Below are 22,177 nucleotides of genomic sequence, written 5' to 3' on the forward strand. Positions count from 1 at the left end.
GTGTGAAAGTGGAACCTGTAGCCTCTGTCTATAATATCCAGAATCCATTTGTCCTGTGTAACAATGTGCCAGTTTTTTGAAAATAAGGCCAGTTTTCCGCCCAAAGGTGCTGCCATTATATCTTTGTTTGGCAGGCATAGGGGAAGTCATTGCATCTGTTTTCTAAATGACTGTGGTCTATCTTCTCCACCTCTGGGGGCTGGTGTTTGCCACTGTCTAGCTCTGTAAGATCCTTGAGGTTGTCCTCTACCCCTTGGGCATCTGTATCTGCCCCTTTGGGGTCTGTCCGTGGCTGGAAAGGACCAATTTTTTGAAGGCCAGTTTCTGCTGATGCGTGGAGGCTGCACCTGCAAGAAATCTTTAACTGTTTGCATAGATTTTGCTTTTTCCTCCATTTTCTTTAGTACCTCCTCAGCTTTAACACCGAACAATACATCTTTTTGTAGTGGTGCATCTAATAACTTTGCTTTGACATGATCTGGTAAGGTATGCTCTTTGAGCCAAGCATGTTCACGATGACAGACCCCGTGACAGCAGCTCTGCATGAGGCCTCTAAAGCATCAAAACCACACTGCAAGGTATGTTTCCCCACTTCTTCTGCTCCATCTAACAAATCCTGCAACTCTTTCAAGTCTGGTTGTTCTGTTTGTGTCATTTTACCTTTCAGCTGAGATAGCAAGAACTGTTGGTATTTTAACATATGAAATTGACAGTTTAATGCCCTCATGGTTAAAGTGGCTGATGTATACACCTTTTTCCCCCACCTTTCTAATGCTCTAGAATCTCTCTCTGAAGGCAAAGGGTTTTTAGCAGTAGAGGCCTTAATCCCCTTGGGACCCTGTGAAATTGTTTCTGGGTCAGCAGTATGGCTTTTATAAAGGAACTGGTGAGAATCAGGAACCCGGTAATATCTGTCTGGTTTAACAGGGGCTGGAGGTAATGAGTCTGGGTTAAGACTGGCTTCTGCGTACACATCATCCAAAATATCTAAGACAGGAGGAATAGCCAGGGGCCTATGCTGGGGAAGTAGTAGAAATTCCCTGAGCCTTTTCTTGGAATCTGAGTAATCTTGGCCTTCCCAGTGGAAGTGCTCTCTCAATGTATGCAGGGTTTCCCCAAAAGAGTAGTCCTCAGGGGGGGAGAGCGAGGGAATAGACTCCTCAGCATCAGAGTCTTCAAATGGGGAATAGGTGTAATCCTGGTCCTCAGAATGGTTTGAAGTAATAGAAGCCTGGTCTGAGGAAGGGAAGTCTTCCTCCAACCTGGGTCTTTTGTCTGAGGGGGGTTGAGAACCCCTGATGAGAGTAATCAAATCCTCAGCCATTTTAAGCATCTGTTTTTTAGGCATGGGGACTTGAGAGGGGGTCTGAGGACCTTGTTTTTTAATTTTCATTGCAGCTTTAGACTTAGTGAATGATTTAACAGAGGAGGTGGTAGGCCTGAAAATGCCTTCAAAAATGGCAGGCCTCGCTAAAATTTCGGTTTCCCTGCCAAGAGTGGCGTCGGTATCTGCAGTGGGAATGGAGACCGAGGATCCTGCGGCCTCGGGTACTGAAGTAGCCAGTAAAATAGTTTCATCGGTAGTCAGGGGCTGCGTAGGTGCCTCGCTGAGAACCGGTAGTCAGCTTAAGCGTGATGTCAGTACTCGGTGCAGGCCTCGGATGTCTATCCTTATCCTTGCTTCTTTTGCCTAAAAAGTACAGTTTTGTACCTACCATAAATGTAGATGTTCGAGGATTCCCATTGCTGCAGTCCTTACTATTGGGTATAGTCCGCGTCCAGTCGGCCCGAATACCAGAGTATAAGGCTGACGTCGGTCAGGGCGCATTAGACTGACGTCAGTACGTCAGGGTACTAATGCGCATGACGTCATATCCTCAGTCTTTTCTTGCCCCAGATGTCAAAAGACCCTAAAAAGACAAGGCCCAAAATACCTGCACCAAAAATATGTACAAAATATACAAGAATATATACAAAAATATAAGCATGTAACCTCACCTACACAACCACCCCTAAACACAGAGGGGAAGGAGGGAGGGTGGACTGCAGCAATGGGAATCCTCGAACATCTACATTTATGGTAGGTACAAAACTGTACTATGTTCTTCCCCATTGCTGCAGTCCTTACTATTGGGTAGAATCCCAAAGCAGAGGTAAGGGAGGCTGGCAAATCATAAAGAAGCAGGAGCTGACAACATGCCTTGCAAAACAGCTGTGGCAAAACCAGCCCTAGACTTAGAGTAGATAGGAAGGTGATAATGCTTAGAGAAAGTATGCACTGAACTCCAAGTAGCTGCTTCTAAAATATCCTTAGTTGCCACCTCCCTTAGAAATGCTGTTGAAGTGGCAGTAGCCCTAGTGGAATGAGGCCTAATCCCAGCTGGAATCTCCTTGCCATGATGGGAATAACAAAATGCAATGCAAAAGCCAATCCACCTAGAAATAGTTTGTTTTGACACAGGCTTGCCCTGTGAACTCAAAGCAAAAGAAACAAACAACTGCTGAGACTGCCTGAAATCCTTAGTCCTGCTTAAATAATAACGCAATTGCCTGTGTACATCTAAAGTGTGCAAAATCTTTTCCCCTTTATTTTGGGGACTGCATAAAAAGTAGGCAAATGGATAGTTTGGTTTAAAGCCACACTAGAAACCACCTTAGGCATAAAGGAAGGATTAGTACGTAATGATACCCTATCCTTATGGAAAATCAAAATGGCTCTACTGCCATAAGGGCCTGCAACTCAGACACCCTTCTTGCAGAAGTAATAGCCAACAGAAAAGCAGTCTTCCATGACAAGTATTTCAATTCAGCAGTAGCCGCAGGCTCAAAAGGTTGTAGAGTAAGTTTTTCCAACACAAAATTGAGATCCCAAGCAGGAGTAGGAGCTCGTCTTATATTCTTTGCCCCTCTAAGAAACTGCTTGAACAAAGGATGCGAAAACAATGGTGGGTCACAATCATAGTGAGCTGAAATTGCTGCAGCATGAATCTTAATGGAAGAGAAGGACAAACCTTTGTCCAATAACTCAGTAAGATATTGAAGAGCCACACTCAAATTAGGCTCAGAAACCTGCAAATTCTTTGCTGTACTCCAAAATAAAAATCTCTTCCATTTTTCTGACACTTTCCTTGTACTAGGCCTTCTAGCTTCCATAATCACATTTAAAACTTGTTGAGGAAGTTGAGACCTGCTGTGTTTCAACACAGAATATGCCAGGCTGTTAGATGAAGAGAGTGAAGCTTGACATTGAGCAGATGACCATCCTTCTGAGATAACAGATGAGGAATCAGAGGTAAAGGCCATGGAGGCTTCCTTACCAGACTCGTAGTAGTGGGTACCAGTGTTGCCGAGGCCAATCTGGAGCTATCAAAATCATCCTTGGCCTGTCTTGTCTGACCTTTAATAGTACCTTTGGAAGAAGAGGCAGAGGAGGAAAGGCATACACATGAAGGTTTTTCCAACTGAAAGACAGAGCATCCACTTTCCAAGCTGTGTGATGAAACCCCTTTGTGCAATACTGTGGCAGCTGGTGGTTTAGTGGAGAAGCGAACAGATCTATGTCTGGAGTTCCCCATGACACTGTCAATTTTGAAATACATGAAGATCCAGTTTCCACTTGTGGGGATCCATGATTTGTCTGCTTAACACATCTGCTAAGGAGTTCTGTGCTCCGCAGAAACCTTGCCTGAAGAGTTAGTTGCAAGCTTAGCAGTCTCCCATAAAATCATTGCCTGCCTGCATAGAGGATAAGAATGTGTTCCCCTTGCTTGTTGATGTACCACATGACAGTTGTGTTGTCTGTTAGAATCAACACCTGCCCTGGAAGAAGTAACTCCTTGAAAGCCATTAATGCAAACTGGACTGCTAACATCTCCTTCATGTTGATATGTAGATGCTGTAGTCTGGCAGGCCACTTGTCTTGTATCCACTTTCCATTTAGATGAGCTCCGCAAGCAATGTCCGAGGCATCTGTCGTTAAAATCTGACTCTGGCCGGGTCACAGAGAGTCCCTTGTTTAGCTGACATTCCCGCGCCCCCCACAACAATTCTTTTTGAAGGCACCGCATTATTTGAATCACAGTGTCCAAATCCTGGCAGTGCTGTGTCCATACATTTTGAGATACCATTGTAGCTTCCTCATATGCAGTTTGGCATTGGGAAGCACCAGAATACAAGATGCCATGAACCCTAATGCTTGAAGGACTGTCCTTGCAGTCAGCACGGACTGATGAGATAGTTGATGGAAGTAAAGTGATAGACTCTTTTGTTTTTCCGGGGTTAAAAAGGCCATCTGGGCTGCTGTATTCAGTCTCACACCCAGAAAGCACATGTCTTGAGAGGGTACTAGACTGGACTTTATTTCGTTCACAGAATACCCTAGGCATCTTAGCACTGCTATAACATATTCCAGATGCTGTAGAAGGTCTTCCTTTTCTTGAGCCAGAATCAGGCAGTCGTCCAAGTAAGGATAGATTTGAATTCCTTGAAGCCTGAAGTAAGCTATCACTGGAGCCAGAACCTTTGTGAATACTCTGGGCAGTAGATAAGCCAAAGGGCAATGCAGAGAACTGATAATGAGAATTTCCAGCTCGAACCGCAGATACTTCCTGCAACTTAGCCTTATAGGCACATGAAGGTAAGCTTCCTTGAGATCTAAAGTTACCATCCAGTGATCTTTGCCCAGCAGAGGTAAAAGCTGTTGTAACGTCAACATCTTGAACTTGGGAATGTCCAGAAAAGTGTTGAGGAGAGATAAATCCAAAATTGGTCTCCACGTGTTCCCCTTCTTTGGTACTAGGAACAGGCGAGAATAAAATCCTAGGCCCCTTTCTGATACAGGGACTGGCTGAATGGCCCCATCTGGAGTAACTGAGAAACTTGCTTGTGAGCCTCTTTTCTTTGTGGAGAAGGAACTACTGGCATGCCCTTAAATGGGGGCATTGTATGGAAATAAAATCTGTAACCGTGGTGAATGATATCCAACACCCATTTGTCTTGAGTAATTAAATCCCAATTTTCTTTGAAAAGAGACAGTCTTCCTCCCAAAGGAGCTGCCAGACGAGAATCTACTGGCAGCTGAAAAGACAGGTCATTGGGTCTGTTTACGAAAGGACTGACCCCTGCCCTCACCAGAAGTCTGAGCAGGTGAACTCCCTGTTCTAGGCCTAAAAGAACCTTGAGCCCTGCCCCTACCACGACTAGACCTACCCCTAGACTGGGAATCATAGGCAGGCTATGTCCACCCCTTAGCAGGCCAATTTCTACTAAACTGGTGGCTGCACCTGCAAAAATCTTTAACAGTTTGCATAGACTTAGCTTTGTCCTCCATTTTCTTTAAAACTGCTTCCACAGGCGATCCAAACAACACATCAGACTGTAAAGGAGCATCCAAAATCCTTGTCTTAACATGCTCAGCTAAATTCTGATCCTTCAACCAGGCATGCCTCTGAAGAACAGAACTACTAGCAGCCACCGAGGAGGCCTGTACAGCATCAAAACCACATTGCAAAGAATGCTTACCCACTTGTTCAGACACATGAACCAAATCCAGCAACTCTTTACACTCAATACCTTCCGCCAAAGCATCCACCTTAGATTTTAATTGTGAAAGGAGATAATTCTGATATTTTAGCATGTGAAACTGACAATTCAACGCCTCATGGCTAGAGTGGAAGAAGTATACACTTTCTTTCCCCACCTATCCAAAGCCCTTGCCTCTTTATCAGTGGGAACAGGATTTTTAACCACAGAAGCCTTAACACCTTTAGGCCCTTGAGAAATAGTTTCTGGGTCCGCCCTAGGACTCTTAAACAAATACTTATGAGCTTGGGCACCCTATAATACCTATCAGGCTTAACAGGAGCAGGAGGCAAAGAGTCAGGGTTCAGGAAGCCTCTGCAAAACATCTTCCACCACATTCAACACAGGAGGAATAGCTAAGGGCCTATGCTGGGGTAAAACAAGAATTCCCTAAGCCTTTTCCTGAATCAGAGTAATCCTGGCCTTCCCATTTAAAGTGCTCCCTCATGGAATGCAGAGTCTCTGAAAATGAGAAATCCTCAGGAGGAGAAGCTGTAGGAGTGGAATCATCCACATCAGAATCAGAATAAGTAGGATACTCCTGCAAGTCTTCCAGAAGACTCTGAAGCCTCTGAACACTGTTCAAAACTATCAAACTCGGTTCCACCCTAGGCCTCTTATCAGGCGGGGCATAGAACCTCTAATCATAGTAATCAAATCTTCTGCCATTTTAAGCATATGTTTCTTAGGTACAGAACCCAAATGCTAGGAGAAGCCCCCACTGAAGCTGAACTAGGCCTACCTCTCAAAGAAGTTTTGGCAACAGAAGGAGAGGCTCTAACTACCTTGGGAAGAGAGGGAAGAACAGTTACCTGAGAAGCCCCTCAGCCAGGCCTACCTCCTGAGAAGGCACATCCTGTAACAGTAAAGTTTCTGCCTGAGACTCCATGGAAACTCCTGGCAAAACCTCTGGCTCCACTGAGCCTTCTAAAGAACCGACGTCCGGGACTGCCGGTTCATCAACCCTAGGCTTCGCTGTTTTGTCCTTGCGCTTCTTGGAAGCGGCCGGAGCATCCGACGGCATTTTATAATTGCAACGCTTCCCAAACACTAACCTGGCACAGTCCAACCTCCTCTTAATAGTGCGTTTGTTAAACCTAGCACAAGAGCGGCAACCAACAACGTGCTCAGGCCCTAAACAAGGTATACACAAGGTATGGTAATCTCTATGAGGTATCTGTTTCCCACAAGAAATACAGTTATTCACTTTTTCTGACATCCGGTTAAATACTGAGGCAAGAAAAATCCAAAATGTTCCCCAACGGGGTACTTAGCCAACTCTGTTTCGGTCTGAAACTCCGGTTTCGGAAATATTTCAGAACGCCAACCTGCACTCGCACAACTGCTTCTGCATCGGACCATGCGGCAAAAAAGACTGAGGATATGACGTCGGTCATGCGCATTAGTACCCTGACGTACTGACGTCAGTCTAATGCGCCCTGACCGACGTCAGCCTTATACTCTGGTATTCGGGCCGACTGGACGCGGACTATACCCAATAGTAAGGACTGCAGCAATGGGGAACGAAGAACATCTGGCATTGGTGCATCCGACGACATGATATAATTACATTTTTTGCCAAAATAATGAAGGGCGAACTCCGCCCGGCGCTTAATAGTGCACTTGTTAAACCTAGCACAAAAACGGCAGGCCGAGACGTCGTGGTCTGGCCCTAAGCAAGGTATACAGTAAGAGTGAAAATCCTTATGCAGTATTTGCTTCCCACAAGAAATGCAATTATTAACTTTGTCTGACATCGGTCTGAGGCAAGAAAAGTTTCCCCAACGGGGTACTTAGCTTTAAAGAAGACTTCGGCTGAAATACTGTTCGTAAATTTCAGGAGCTGGCCGACCGGCACTTGCGAACTGCTTCTGCTTCGGGCACCACACGGCAAGAAAGACTGAAGAAAACGGTGCCGGCTGCCTCTTTTATACCCCTGCTGCACTGACGTCAGGGAAGAAGCGACGACAACCGACGCCGGACCTATACTTTGGAATTCGGCCGACCGAGGACCCGCCTGACGGCAGAATAACCCAAGTGTGATGACTGCAGCTGTATGCACGATGAACATCTGTAGCTGTGTGCAACTCAGTGGGCATGAAGCCTGTGGTGAGGGTATGATTAAACATGACACTTAGGTGAGGTGCCAGTTCATTTTGTAGTTCATATAGTACACAGCCCGGGATGTCATCTGGTCCCATGGATGCTGTATTCTTAGCTTTGGAGAGTGCATTTTTTTACCTGTGTGGCCGTTATTACAGGAATTTGCCAATCTTCCGGTATTGAGATGGGCCATTTAGGGGGTGGAGGTGGGGTGAAGTTGGCAATGAATCGATCTGCCAGGATATCGGCAATATCCTTGAGGTCAGTATATTTAATGCCATTCTGTTGTAGCTCAGAGCAGATCTGAACATTGCCATTTAGATTCTTGACATAGTTATAGGATGCTTTGTGGTTGTCTTTGGAATCTTTGGCAATTTTATTTTCGTAACTAGCTTTGGAGGATTTTATGAGGGATCTGCGCTTCTTACTGAGACTGGTAAGGGAGTTTTTTGCATCCTGGGATTTTCCTTTTTTCTGCAACAGATTCTTCCTTTTGTTGTAAAGTTTGTTTATGGCAGGGGACCACCAGATTGGCTTCCTTTTTTTGGAGGAGAGCATCTTGGTTCTATTTGGGATGGCACGATTCATGCATAAGTGGATGTGCTCGTACAGTGCCTTGATGAAGGACTCAGTCGAACTTTCAGTTCCTGTCTGCATGGGTGTCATGAAGTTTGTCACTTCTGACTTGAGTAGCATTAAGTTGGCTTCGGAGAAGTTTTTAATGGAGGTTTCCTTACTGGGGGTGGGGGTGGGATGTGAATGTTAAGGGTGATTAGCTTATGGTTTGACCTGACCAATGAGGGGGTGACCATATGTGTGGAGCATCGATTTCCCATGTTGGGACTATGGATTAGTTGATCCAGGGCATTGGAATTTATGAATTCCAAGAACTGTTGGGCAAAGGTGTTGGTACACAAGTAGTTTTCCCAGTTAATGGCAGAGTAGTTGAAATCACGCAGTATTAGGGTGTTTGGTTGTATCTTAATATTTTCCAGTATGTTTAGAAAGGTCTAGTGAGAATCTTGGGGTATGGTCGGGGATCTGTATCAAGCTACAATTACCTAGTGTTAGTTGCACCTGGCGAATTTCTGACACATTGCATTGGGCAACTAGCCTGGTGGTGTGAATATCCTTGGTGAATATGGACACTCCTCCACCTTTAGTGTTTTGATCCTGGTTTGGTGGCCGAAAAGTGTGGTAAGAGTTGTAGCCTGGTATTGCAGGGGTGCTCTCTGGAGCCTTGAACCAGGTCCTGGTTACTGCACAGATATCGATGTTCTCCATTTTTAGAAGTGCCTCGACAGAGTGCATTTTGAGGTTTAGACTTCTAGCATTACCTTCAGATTTTGCATGCTTGTACCTGTTACAGTGGTGGTTTTGTCCTTTGAACTTTGCCTAAAAAAAGCACTATCAAGAGCCTTAGCCAGTAGCCTGAATCCCAGGGGCGACAGGTGCAGACCATCTCTGGCAAAGCATTGTGGTCTGTCGATGGTGTCGTCCAGGCAGACAGATACTGGATCCCCTTTGAATGACACCAGAAGCTTAGCCAATTGTTGAAGTCAATCATTTTGTCCTTATGTTGTGGTATCATTCTGGGCAAAGGCAGGATGCTACTCAGGGCTAGGGTCATACCTGCCTGGGCCACATGATCTGAGAGCTCTTCCATGTCTCTTTTCATGTAGTCCAGGGAGGTACATCTCAAGTCATTCACTACAACATGGATAATGACAGAGTCATATTTGTACTTGTTGTGGAGTGACTTGAGTGCATGCGTTATGTGGCGGATCCTGGCAGCTGACTGTAATTTTCTCCTTGTTCAGCCTGGTGAGTGGGACATCAGTGTGCCTGACTATAGAGTCACCTATGACTAAAGTGTTAGGTACGTTGTCTTGCCTTAGGGGCTGTAGCTGGGTGGCACACTGGTGTTGTGAGCTATGGGACACTTTGGTTGTGATTGGTGTTTGCGTTTCAGCTTCGGAGGTCCTTGTTGCTTTGACAGGTTACAGTTAAGGGCCTCCACATATCTGGATTTAGTGTTGCTATATGTGGGTGTTGGGGTTTAGAAGGACTATGTGTTGCTTGAGGTGTAGTGTAGGTGTTAACATTCTCCTCTTGACTGTCTAGCACAATTTTGGGTTGAGAAAGCTTTGCTTCCAGTTTGGCTATTAATTGCATCTCTCACAGGTTGTAGTTTTGGGTGGTATGAGAAGAGGGTTGTCTGTGTACATGAGGCAATTGCCACATTGCCCTAGTATGCCCAGCTTCACCAGGTGGACAGGAGAAATCACTGGAAGCTGACCCTTGGGCATGCCTGGTTTGGTGCTTTTTTTGTAAAGTACAGGAGCTGTTTTCCCTTACCTTAGCAATGTACTTTGCAATTATAGGCTGTTTAGTACCTATGATTATTTTTTCCTTATTAACAAGGAGAGCTGAGTGCTTGTATCAGTTTAAGACTTCCTAGTCCTTTCCAGCAGGTATTAGAGCAAGTGCTAGTCATAGGGATGCTTAAAGGTAAGAGGAAAAAAATGGTTTATCCTAAACACTGCAGTGTGCACTACAGAAGTTAGATGTGAAAGTCGGTAACTTAAGTTTTACCCGTCTAAAAAGTTACGTTTTAGTGAAGAGTCACTATTTTTAAAACAGCAAGATAGATTGAAATGGGGTGGTCACTTTTGTATTCTGGTACTATGGTATACAGTAGGATGGCCAATAAATTTAAATAGATAAAGGGGAGTGATTTCACAAAATGATAATTTTGTGCTTACTCACAAAAGCCAGGGAAAGCAAAGAGGAATTGAGATATATGGTCAAATTAACATAAGAGGCAGGCAACTAGAAAGACAGTGGTATTTAATAACACAATAATAACAGGCTGGGAGGGTGGGGAAAATTTCTGTCTGACTCACAAGGGACAGAGCTGTGGTCTCTTTTGAAGTTTTAATATGCAGTTAAAAGCAGAATACAAGTAAAAACCAAGGTAAAGAAAACAAATTACAGTATTCAAAATATAAAAAAGCAATAAAGTAATACAAAATACAACAAATAAAAAGCAAACAAACCTTTCCTTCACAGCAAAGTGTAGCAGAGTCTGGGTGAGCCTTTCTAGTAAATCTCTGAAATATTTTATTTTACCCCTTAAATAGAAGGTTTAGTTCCTAGCTCCACCCCCTCAGTTCACAAATGAGTGACCTCTTCTATCTTATGTACGAGTCCTTAATTGATCAGTTCTAATTTCTGCTGGACTCATAAGAGACAGAGCTATGGTCACTTTTGAAGTTTTAATATGTAGTTAAAAGCAGACTACAAGTAAAACACAAGGTAAAGAAAACAAATCACAGTATTCAAAATATATAAAAAAGCAATAAAGCAATAGAAAATACAACAAATAAAAAGCAAACTAACCTTTCCTTCACAGCAAAGTGTAGCAGAGTTGGGGTGAGCCTTTCTAGTAAATCACTGAAATGTTTTACTTTACCCTTTAAATAGAAGGTTTAGTTCCTAGCTCCACCCCCTCAGTTCACAAATGATTAACCTTAAGTGACCTCTTCTGTCTTATGTATGAGTTCTTAATTGATCAGTTCTAATTTCTGCCTGACTCACAAGACACAGAGCTGTGGTCACTTTTGTAGTTTTAATATGCAGTTAAAAGCAGAATACAAGTAAAACACAAGGTAAAGAAAACAAATCACAGTATTCAAAATATAAAAAGCAATAAAGTAATCCAAAATACAACAAATAAAAACCAAACTAACCTTTCCTTCACAGCAAAGTGTAGCAGAGTCTGGGTGAGCCTTTCTAGGAAATCCATCAAAGTTTAACGGACCTCAGTTTTAAAACGGGTGATAATGAAATGATGTTTTCATTTAAATCAGGTTGTCGGTTAGCATGTAATGGCAGTTGCCAGTATAGTTCTTTCTATTCTAGGAGGTCCTACAATTTCTCAACTAACAAGCAACCATGTATTGCGACTGTGTTTGGCATCCCAAAAGTTCATAAAAACACTGATAATTCCCCCCTGTGATTGACAGTCTCAGCCAATGGATCCAAAAAGGTTTACCATCAAAATGTCGATTGCATATCATCAACACCACTTACGTGAACTCCAACTGCTGAAAATATCAAACACCGTATTCCGAACCGCAAAATCTCGGCCCCCTTTTGACCCATGTTAGCACTTGTTTTTAGGTGTGGAGCAGTCTTGGCATTCTGAAAAGTCTGCAGTGTGGATTTTGCATAACTCTGTTCATAATGTGCCCATTTGACTATGTGCAATCAACATTTTGATGCTAACCCATTAAAAACATACCCCTTGGCAGTGTACATTGATCGAAAATTAAAACCATTTTATAGTAAAAAAATGCACATATTACAAGATTCTTGGGATTCTTAAACCAAAGAAATCAAGTATCCTATAATGAAGACGTCTTATTTGCCACTATAGACATTACTGATTTATTTACTGTTACATACACCACATGATAAAGGTATGGAGTGGTTTAAGAAATCAATACGTGGCTGTGACTTTTTGACACATTCTGAATGCCATATTATATGTGATTTGATAGAGTTAGTACTAAAGTGCAATTATGTATTTTAAGAGGGATAAATCTTGAAACAGAACATTGGAGTAGCTATGGGCGCATTCTGCACTCCTATGATCGCATACCTTGTACTATTTACATGGGAACAAAAATTTATTAATTCCCCATATTACAAGCATTGTTATATGTATACCAGGTTTTTGGACTTCAGTGTATTTTGGTTAGGCCCTAGGGACCTACTTATCAAATTCATTAATTACTTAGGAAATACAACACCATTCCACAAATTTACACATCAAATATTCAAAGATCATTTTCATTACTTGGATGATTACTTGGATTAAGTATATTGACATAAAGACATTTATTTCAAGGATATATAAAAACCTATATAGAGTAATACTTATTTACATTTTGATAATGAGCATCCTTACTCTCAAAAATGAAGTACTGTAAAATGGCAGTTAGTTGGAGCTGTCTGTATGACCTCTACACATCAAGATTTTATAAAAGAATGTCATACTGAAAAATACATTTTTACAATGTGGATAGCCACTAATCTTCTTGGATAGCATTATTTCAGAAGTGGTGTCTTGTTGGGGAGAAAAATGTATCCCCATTTTGAATGGTAAAGGTAACAATACTTCAGCATCTACAGCTATTAGTGTCAACAATACTGGTCAAAGTAGAGATGGTTCACTTTCATCAGCATGGCGTTTGGAATATAATAGGGACTATAAAAATGTCAAGGACATCATAATAAAATACTGGAACATTTTTGGTCAGATAGCAGCAACTCTTAGTATATTCAAAAGACCATTAAAATTTACATACAAAAAGTTAGAAGTTTAAAGAACCTAGCTGAGTTACAGAACATTTTAACAAGTATAACACCAGGCCAGAAAATGGAACTTATAAAGTGTGGTGCCTGTAAGCAATGCCCATACACGGGAAACAGTGACATTATTGATATCAAAAGTCTTTATTTTCACTTCATTTTAGGCAGTGTTGGTGATAAAGTCTCCTACTGCAGGGTGTTTTGTTGTTTCTGGAGTCTACAGTTTTCATCACTGCTTACACCTTTATTGTGGTTACAAGAATTTGTCAATGGCGAGCACTTACACTGGAATGGCAATGCTGCATTCCTGGATAACACACTGAAATGTTACCCGAATTATATATGCCAGTCTTGGGATCTCTGTTATTAGGTGACTGAAGAAGATAAAGATAAGTGCATCAGAGTGAGTAATGTACTTCTTCCAAGTGCTGTACAGTACATGTGAGTTGCCTCTGTGTGAATGCAGCACTGATGTGTTTTAGGAAGCACATACTGAGTGTGAGAATATAAAATGAATGAAATGAGAGGTTTGAAAACTATGCTTTTGAGATTTAGGTTAACTTTCAGAATTAAACTATTTCTCACTTGCGTATACTATATGTCTAATATTTTGTTACAAACTGAAATCAATAGAATTTATTCCTGCAGAGCAGACGAAAACAAATGTTACATGACTCTGAACAAAAAAATGTCATCTTTACTCAGCACCCATATCAGAGCACAAAGCATCCCCAGTCAGTATTTTGTTCACTTCTGAAAGGTCTATCTCTAACAGTCTCATTGTCAACATATACCGAAGTGAAATGACTGCTCTGGCAGGAAAGCTGTTTGGTTAGGATAAATGGACTGCACTACAGCTTTGCAGTATCACTGACATTCCTACTGACATGGTCACCATGTAAAATTCTCAGATCTCATTGGCAGTTAGGAAATGAAGGTCATCACATGCACTAAAAGGAAAACTAATGATAATTAACAAACAATAGTTACTCTGTTCATAGGTTCATTGCTGAATACTAGGCTAATTGTCCTAAAGGACCAATTATTAAGCCTAGCTAGTAACCCAAGATTAGAATCAAACCCTGCACAATTTTATGAGGTGAATTCATTAAGCATTATGCCAAATGTAATTATTTACTATTAACTCTCATCTTTACTGTTTCCTGACTACAACATTAGTATTAATAAAAAGTATTCCTTCCTGTTCTTACATACAGCTCTTAAATCCTCTGCAGCATTTCCCAAAAAGAATTTAGCTTGCAAGAAATTCTGTATCACTGCTTCCCATTTTGCCACTGTAGTCAGCACTCTGCACTATTGTACTTGATCTGTGCTGGCCAATGCCAGTAGGCTTATGCCCATCTATACCAAGTCGATTCCCAAGTATGAGGTATGGAAGTCTCAGCATTCTAAAGAGTGATGTTTGGTAGACCACTGCAGACTACTGGGGAAAAATGTCTGGAAAACGCATAATTTTCCACAAATACAACTTCCATACCATATGAATATCTAAGATTATACCACAGACGAGACATCATGTTATCCTAAAAGCTCTTCTCAGTTCACACATTCAGAACGGAAGTCAAACTTTATTTATTAAATGCAATGCCACCATAACTATGCTTTGGTCTGGCTGTGGCATTACATGTCTCTGAAGAACAAACTCAATACAAAGTAGTTATTTCCCAATATTTTTTTCTGCTGACCCATCTACCTTGTTATTATTCTGCATTTAACTACTTGCTCTTTCTTCAATAATGCATAGCATTTTTCTGCTAAGTTATTATTATTAACTGATAGGCTGTCCTCATAATTTATCTATACATGCCGGTTATAAATTAAATTATTATAACTGCTAACATTTCTTCATATTTATTTATTCATTAGTTAGGAAAATAAACGGGTCTTTCTTGGAACATTTTTAGCCATGGTTTTAGTGATGGGCAAAATTAAATTCTGCAAATATGGACAATTTACAGTAGATAACCAATGACCATGCTTGGGGAGATGAGAGTTAACTGTAGCATCTGAGGAAAGCCCATTACAGACACAAGAAATACAAATTTTAGACAGTGACCCAAGGTCATGATTGAAACACGGCCTAGGCAGCATGATGTGGAAATCTTAAATCACTGAGTCATCATGCTTCACCGCTGCAACTTATATTAACTATGTACTTGCCCGATTCATGTCGATTCACCAAAGATAAAAAATATGCAAGTTCTAAATCTACAAAATAGCTTCACTGAACACCTAAAAGAAAGTATTTGTTTGCACATACAATGTAGGGAGAATCTCTCACAATACCCTAACTTACATACACACACTACTTCTACAGTTTCATAACACCACAGAAAGGGCAAATTTGGTTCCTTTGAATCTAGTTTTTTTGCAAAACAGATTCAGACCTTTTAAAACTGAATAAATGACACATATGGAGTTGTCACATTGCCTTCTGGTCTGTGCTATTCAATATTTCTATCTACGTGCATTTCTGGTAACCAGTGACAATGAGACGGTCTCTACTGTGGCCATTACAACAACCTAGTTTATAAGTAAACAAATAGCATCATTGTCATGGTTCCTCACAAAACAAAAAGCATTAACAGCAACAGTTTTAAGACAAACATCGAAACGCTCCATACAAATAAAACCCAGACATATGCAATACACAATGAAGCATGGAGGTAAGCTCAAGGTGTTACCCAGGATAAACAGAATAATGCTTAGGCATCATTTATGAATGTTACCTCTCACAGTTCATCTAATATTTGTTACCATATGGATAAAGAAGACTTACACCGTCCTTTTATCTGGAGCCAACAGTCGGTAAGTAAATTCATTCAGGATAGTTAGAAAAGACAAATTTGATGGTGGTCTACTTTCATCAGTTGGGCAATAGTCTTTAAAGGCAAACTCAATCCCATCTCTGTGAAAATAAAGGTACAGGGATATAGAAAGAGTGAGCATAACAGATAAAGACAAGCAAACGTATCTATCGGAGAGTAAACTTTGAGCTGAGTAATAAAAGCCAGGCCTACATACTTGTGCATCATGGCAACAGACTCTCTTGACTTCACTTGGTCCCAACCAAATGTGAGTGAAAAACGTCTGGCAAGCTCTTTAACCGAGGTCAGGGACTGGGGCGTTGCATCTGAAGTGCTATTTTCCATATGATTAGTGAAGAGCTATGACGACAAATGTGAAATGTTAAAAAATACTGCAGAAATAATAGGAACATAATATTTCCATACAGATCACTTTATAAAAAACTGACAAGCACAGGCATTAATAATTATGGTACATGACAATATCTTTGAAACATTTGTGCATCAAGAGTAAACAGTAACTGGCTTGCTGTACTCAGCATGAACAACTTTGGTCTCCATTCTTTCATACAAGAGCTCAAAGTCAGATCATTGTGCATATACTAATTGTAAGCAAAGATAATATAATATAACCTCTCCAAAACATTCCTCGAAACAATTTTCTAATTTCTAGAGCTAGACAAAGAACTATGGCTATAATATCATTTTTAATCAATATTTTGGAAAGCAGCATGCCATAAGATATATACCCTGATTTGTTTCTTGGTGGGTTTCTCTCTGACCAGTGCAGTTTGTAAGCTGGTGACAGCATGACGGTATAATGGTCACAGTTTCCCATTTGTGGAAGTTGCACTGCCTTATAAGCTTTCTTTAGGTTTATGTACACCTTGTCCAGGATATTATCACCCCTTGTAGGAATGTCCACATGTTGCTGGTAGTGGGCAAGTACATCTTTCAGATCTGCTTTATTAAAGTCACCAGCTGCCACTTGTACAAATTCAGGATATTTGCTCTGCAGCTCAACCATGTGATAGCATAGTTTACTTGGAGCCTCAGTGGTATTAGGATTAGGTGGGATATATACCACTGTTAAAATGACCCCATTCAGCTCCCTGGGCAAGTAAAATGGTCTACATTTAATGGACAGGGACTCTAACTTTCACAGTGGTGTGATAGTATGATTTCACAGTTGCTGCTCCATCTTTTGTTAACACAGATGCAGACTCCACCTCCTCTTGCCTTTCCACACAGTGTATGTTGTATAGTGGCACAGGCACTAAATGACCCAAGAATTTATTTGCAAAAGAAGTCTGTACTTGCACATCAGCACATTTTCTTACCTAACAGTGCTTCCTAGTAGTTAAAACTGGTTAAGAATGTCCACACATTATCTCCCTTCAGTACTTTCTATTACCAGCTAGTTAACAGTATTTTCAGACAAAATAACACACTTTGCACCTGTGTTTACATTCTTCACATGAATTCTCTGTATTCCTTTCAAAAAGTCTAACTTGCATTCTCTTCTCTGTGCTGTTAAGGCAGTTTTAGATATCATATATTTTCAATTAAACATTGCCAACAAGCATCTCATTTGCAAACTTTTGTTCAGTAGTATGAAAATTCTTTGGCACACATTTGTTTGCGTTTACATATCCATTAAAAGTGAAATTTCTTAGTGCAGATTCTGCAATATTGATGGAAAGCAGGGCAATGTGTGCTCTTACGCTTATAGACACACCCTGCACGCCTTAATTAACATGACGTGATCACTCTAGTCTACATCTCGGAAGCCACATGGCTTTTCATGTCATATGCATTGCTTTTACAGCTCAGCCCATTTTTATTTCTGTTATTTTTACTTTATTATTAGACTCACATTTTATTTTACATTCATTCTTTTTCATCAGTGCTTTCAATCTGTACACTAGGAATTCCACGTTCTCTGTACATGTTCACAGATTCAGAAAAGGTCAGGTCTATTTCTCCTAAAAATCTGCTCCTTGTTTCATCATTCACAGATAGACAAATGAATGACCTACCTAACCTTTCCAGTCCAGAGTACTTTATGCATAAATGCCACCTTATGAATAATGCATGGTACCATAGCAAAACCCTGTTTTTATTTCTGTTATTTTTACTTTATTTGCATTTTTATTTGTTTGCGTTTACATATCCATTAAAAGTGAAATTTCTTAGTGCAGATTCTGCAATATTGATGGAAAGCAGGGCAATGTGTGCTCTTACGCTTATAGACACACCCTGCACGCCTTAATTAACATGACGTGATCACTCTAGTCTACATCTCGGAAGCCACATGGCTTTTCATGTCATATGCATTGCTTTTACAGCTCAGCCCATTTTTATTTCTGTTATTTTTACTTTATTATTAGACTCACATTTTATTTTACATTCATTCTTTTTCATCAGTGCTTTCAATCTGTACACTAGGAATTCCACGTTCTCTGTACATGTTCACAGATTCAGAAAAGGTCAGGTCTATTTCTCCTAAAAATCTGCTCCTTGTTTCATCATTCACAGATAGACAAATGAATGACCTACCTAACCTTTCCAGTCCAGAGTACTTTATGCATAAATGCCACCTTATGAATAATGCATTGTACCATAGCAATCCCTGTTTCATCTTCCAATCCATCTAATGAGAACAGTCATGCAGTTTGACACCAGAACTGCATACTAAGGCATCCCTTAGGGTTCAGCAGGCTGAATAGCTCAATTCTTCAGCCACTGCTACCACTATTGTGTGATTTTTTTTTCACTGTCTCGGGCATAGAGTGACAGTTATGCACCTCCTTTCTCAAGATTAACTGTTGAATCACTTGCCACTCACCATTTTACTCCATAACACTGCCTTGTACTGCCTGTTACCTGTTTTTCCCCTCATATTAAACCACTTATGGTAAACATGCAACATGTGGCCCACTGTCTACAAGTGCTTTTCAGCAATATAAAGCTTCTTCTTCTTCCCACAATTTTTATTTATCATTATAAACTTAGCTCATGCTTACTGCTTGCCATTCGTAAGAAGAATAACTGTTTGATTACCTATGTTTGCCACCCACATTATAAAAGGACATGCCCTTTTTAATATGCACCATTTGATTTCTTGCCTCAGTGTTCATCTGAAGACATAGTAATTTCCGCAAGTAAAATTTTATGCCAGTGTGCTTCATCTGTAGTTGTTTTATACTGCTCTGGCCTTCACCACTGCTGACAGAATAACCTATAGGTAGTGTGCATGTTTATATTTGAAAATTGTCAGGGATATGCTGCATATATGTCTTCAAGGGTACTGATTATTTGCAATATACACTACTTAATTATTGTTATGTGTAATTACATATAGCTGGAATGTGTCATCAAAGTTATCCTAACAGTGCCGATGGTGTGTGTGTGTGTGTGTGTGTGTGTGTGTGTGTGTGTCTTTCGGCTTTTCCCGGTTAGGGGTCGCCACAGCGGAACTCCGGTCCGCTAATGATTGGCAGTTGGTTTTTACGTGCCGAGTTGCCAGCCCTGACGAACAACCTTCAACGAAGGTACGCCCATTCATGCATATCTCCATGCAGAAGACGCTCTAGCTGAGAATCGAACTGGACAGAGTCTTACTGTGAGGTGACAATGCTACCACAGCACCACCACCGCGGTGTCCTAACAGTGCCGGTGGTAGACCGGGATAAAGTCTTGACTACAGCCCAGATCACCACTGTTTGATTAGTGTCTCAAGAAGCTTGACAATGTGGTACGGAAGGGTGGACATGCTTATCCTAAGTGTGGGAATGAAATGGGTGGATCCTGGTGGAGGCCAAGGCTTGGAGAAGATTGTGGCATTGTGGTAGGTGCAGAAGTGCGAAGCTCAGAAGATATGGTCACTGCAGCTGGGTAGGCACAATTCAGGCTACATGTGTGTAAGGAATATAATAGAATGGGTGTGGGGGTTAGGCCATTGAAAATTCTTCACCAGCTGTAGTATGATGGCACCTCACTGAGCCCAGTGCAACCTCCTAAAAATCTAGCACTGAACTGGAAGACTGTGCACAGTTGATCTCCCAGCACGGAGACCCACCTGTTATGATCACAAAAGAGAGTCGTCTGCCAAGGCACTTGTGTTCTACAAGAGGAATTACAAGGAATAACCACTGAGGAGCCTGATGTCAGTAGTGGTGGGATGAAAAAAAAAAAAGAGTCCTACCCTTGTTACTTCGCAGTACAAATTCCAGCTCTACAGTCTTTTCCCAGTCATCAAAATTAATTACCTTTCTAACGTAATAGATCGTAGGTACAATAATGAAACAAAAGCTGAAAATGAATAACTCCAATAAATCCATATGAAGCCAGATCCATTCACCATTTAACTTGTTCTATACTAGTTTCTTTGGGCAAAGACCAGATCATAACATTGATGGGAAAGTGAGTTGGAAGTCATAAGGAGTAGCACACAAAAAGCAGCTCTGCACATTAAATCTTTAACACACGATGTGAAGGCAAGTACCTCTTAACCAACAAAAGAAGCAGGCAAGAAAGTGGCCCTGAAGGTACCTTAACCCTCTAGTATGCATCCTACAATTTCTCACACATGATGTTGGCTGCAGATTCAGATGTAACAATGAACACATTACCGCTATTGACACTTTTGTAAATCATATCATATGGCAACAGCATTTGTCATTCTTAAGTAAAAAAAAAAAAAAGAAAGATTGTTCAAACATTTCACCTCAAAGAAGACACAGCAATAAAATAGCATCCTTTCATCCAGCAACACAGACTTTGCAAATCCTTATGACTGATTACATTTTGTCATCCAGTCTTCTTACTGAATTTGTTATAGATTTTATCAGCCAAAAACATACACATTTACATTTAATTGCCTTTACTGACCCTATTGGTCCTTGTAGATACTGCATACTTTCACGGGAAATACAACAGCCCATGCCTTTATCTGTAAGCGATGGGCAACTGTCTCTCTAATCATACTAATCACATCTTGTGGATCAATACAAATGTAAGTAAAGTAACTGCTTTTCCTTACTACAGTGGCTATACTACTGACTCACTATTTTAGTTCTGATTGCTTGTTAATGACACCTAAGCTATTCTTTTTCTTCAGATTTTGCCTACCTCAACTTGCAGAGGTACAGACACTTATCTAACAGCACTTATAACTGGCATTGTATCAGGCTTACTTGTATGCGACATGTGCTTGGCAACAGTGGCGGCTGGTGACTTCAAATCAAAGGGGGGCTGCAGGAGACAGCTGAATGGGTGGGGTCAATGGGAAGGGGTGCGGCCAACTAGAAAGGGGAGGAACTATGCTCAAAACCCCAAAAACTAACTAAATACACTGCCGTGAGTGCCAAATCATCATCATGAGAGTCCAATCAAGACAAATTGAAGTGTAGAAGAAAAAAATATTTCAATGCATTGGCTGCATGACAGCTTACTTAATATCTAGATGGAAACAAAAAGGTTGTGAGGCATGAAAAAATAAATTACTTTTTTAAATACATTAATGGAATGCCAGTCAAAATCAAGTACAAAAAACAAGCAGCACTCAACTCAAACCACTTATTGCACTGTAGTTCTAATTATAATTTATATTCAGCTTTATTAAAGTACCAAGTAACATGCTGAAAGTAGAAATCTCTGATGCCCCCACTTGTAAACATGTTCCTTATCCAAGAAAAGACCTGCTGCCTGACAACTATCTACTTGTTTCATTTCATGGGGAAAACATGATCAAAGTAAAAAATGAAAAGCAAACAAGAAATAAGCTGACGATACATTGCTTAAAAGGATTACTGTACAGGTTATGGACCACACAATTGGCATTCTGTTTAGTTTACGGGTAAAGCCTGCAAAGATGACTGGAAGTCTCCAAGTGTAATGAGCTTCTTAAAATAATGTAATCCTGTCCTTTATTACAATACTGTCATATGCATTTCAATACCCAAGGCTTATACATTATCTAGTTAAGTCTTCTCTACATGGCAACAACAGAAAGGCTTTCAATGTTGGCAATTCTTTAACAGTATGCTTATTAAAGTTTATTTGCATCTTACAATCTCAGCCAAGCTTACCTGATGGTCATTAAAGTATTGCTACTTAAACACAGAGCAACAGGCACTCTGAGTAATAAGCATAAATCCACAGTATAAAAAATATGACAGAAACCAGACCATTCTGCAAAAATCAAGGACAGATGAAAAGCAACTATAGTACTTGTGTCTACCTTGGATGGGGTACTCTGCACATTTACACTGCATAACTACTCC

General features: G+C 40.8%; 1 protein-coding gene across 3 annotated transcripts in view; it reads right to left on the reverse strand.

The window, feature by feature from the left end:
- The window catches only part of LOC122802711 (cohesin subunit SA-2-like), a 1,740,876-nt gene that overhangs the window by 203,476 nt on the left and 1,515,223 nt on the right, over positions 1-22,177 (reverse strand). For all 3 annotated transcript variants that reach the window (XM_044072465.1, XM_044072464.1, XM_044072463.1), the window contains 2 exons: positions 16,108-16,250; positions 15,863-15,991 (listed from right to left, as the gene is read on the reverse strand). In XM_044072465.1, the coding sequence (XP_043928400.1) occupies positions 15,863-15,991; positions 16,108-16,250 (272 nt within the window). The remainder of the gene's footprint in view (positions 1-15,862; positions 15,992-16,107; positions 16,251-22,177) is intronic.

Source organism: Protopterus annectens, chromosome 5.part0, assembly GCF_019279795.1.
Source record: "Protopterus annectens isolate FY-2018-M chromosome 5.part0, PAN1.0, whole genome shotgun sequence".
NCBI lineage: Eukaryota > Metazoa > Chordata > Ceratodontiformes > Protopteridae > Protopterus > Protopterus annectens.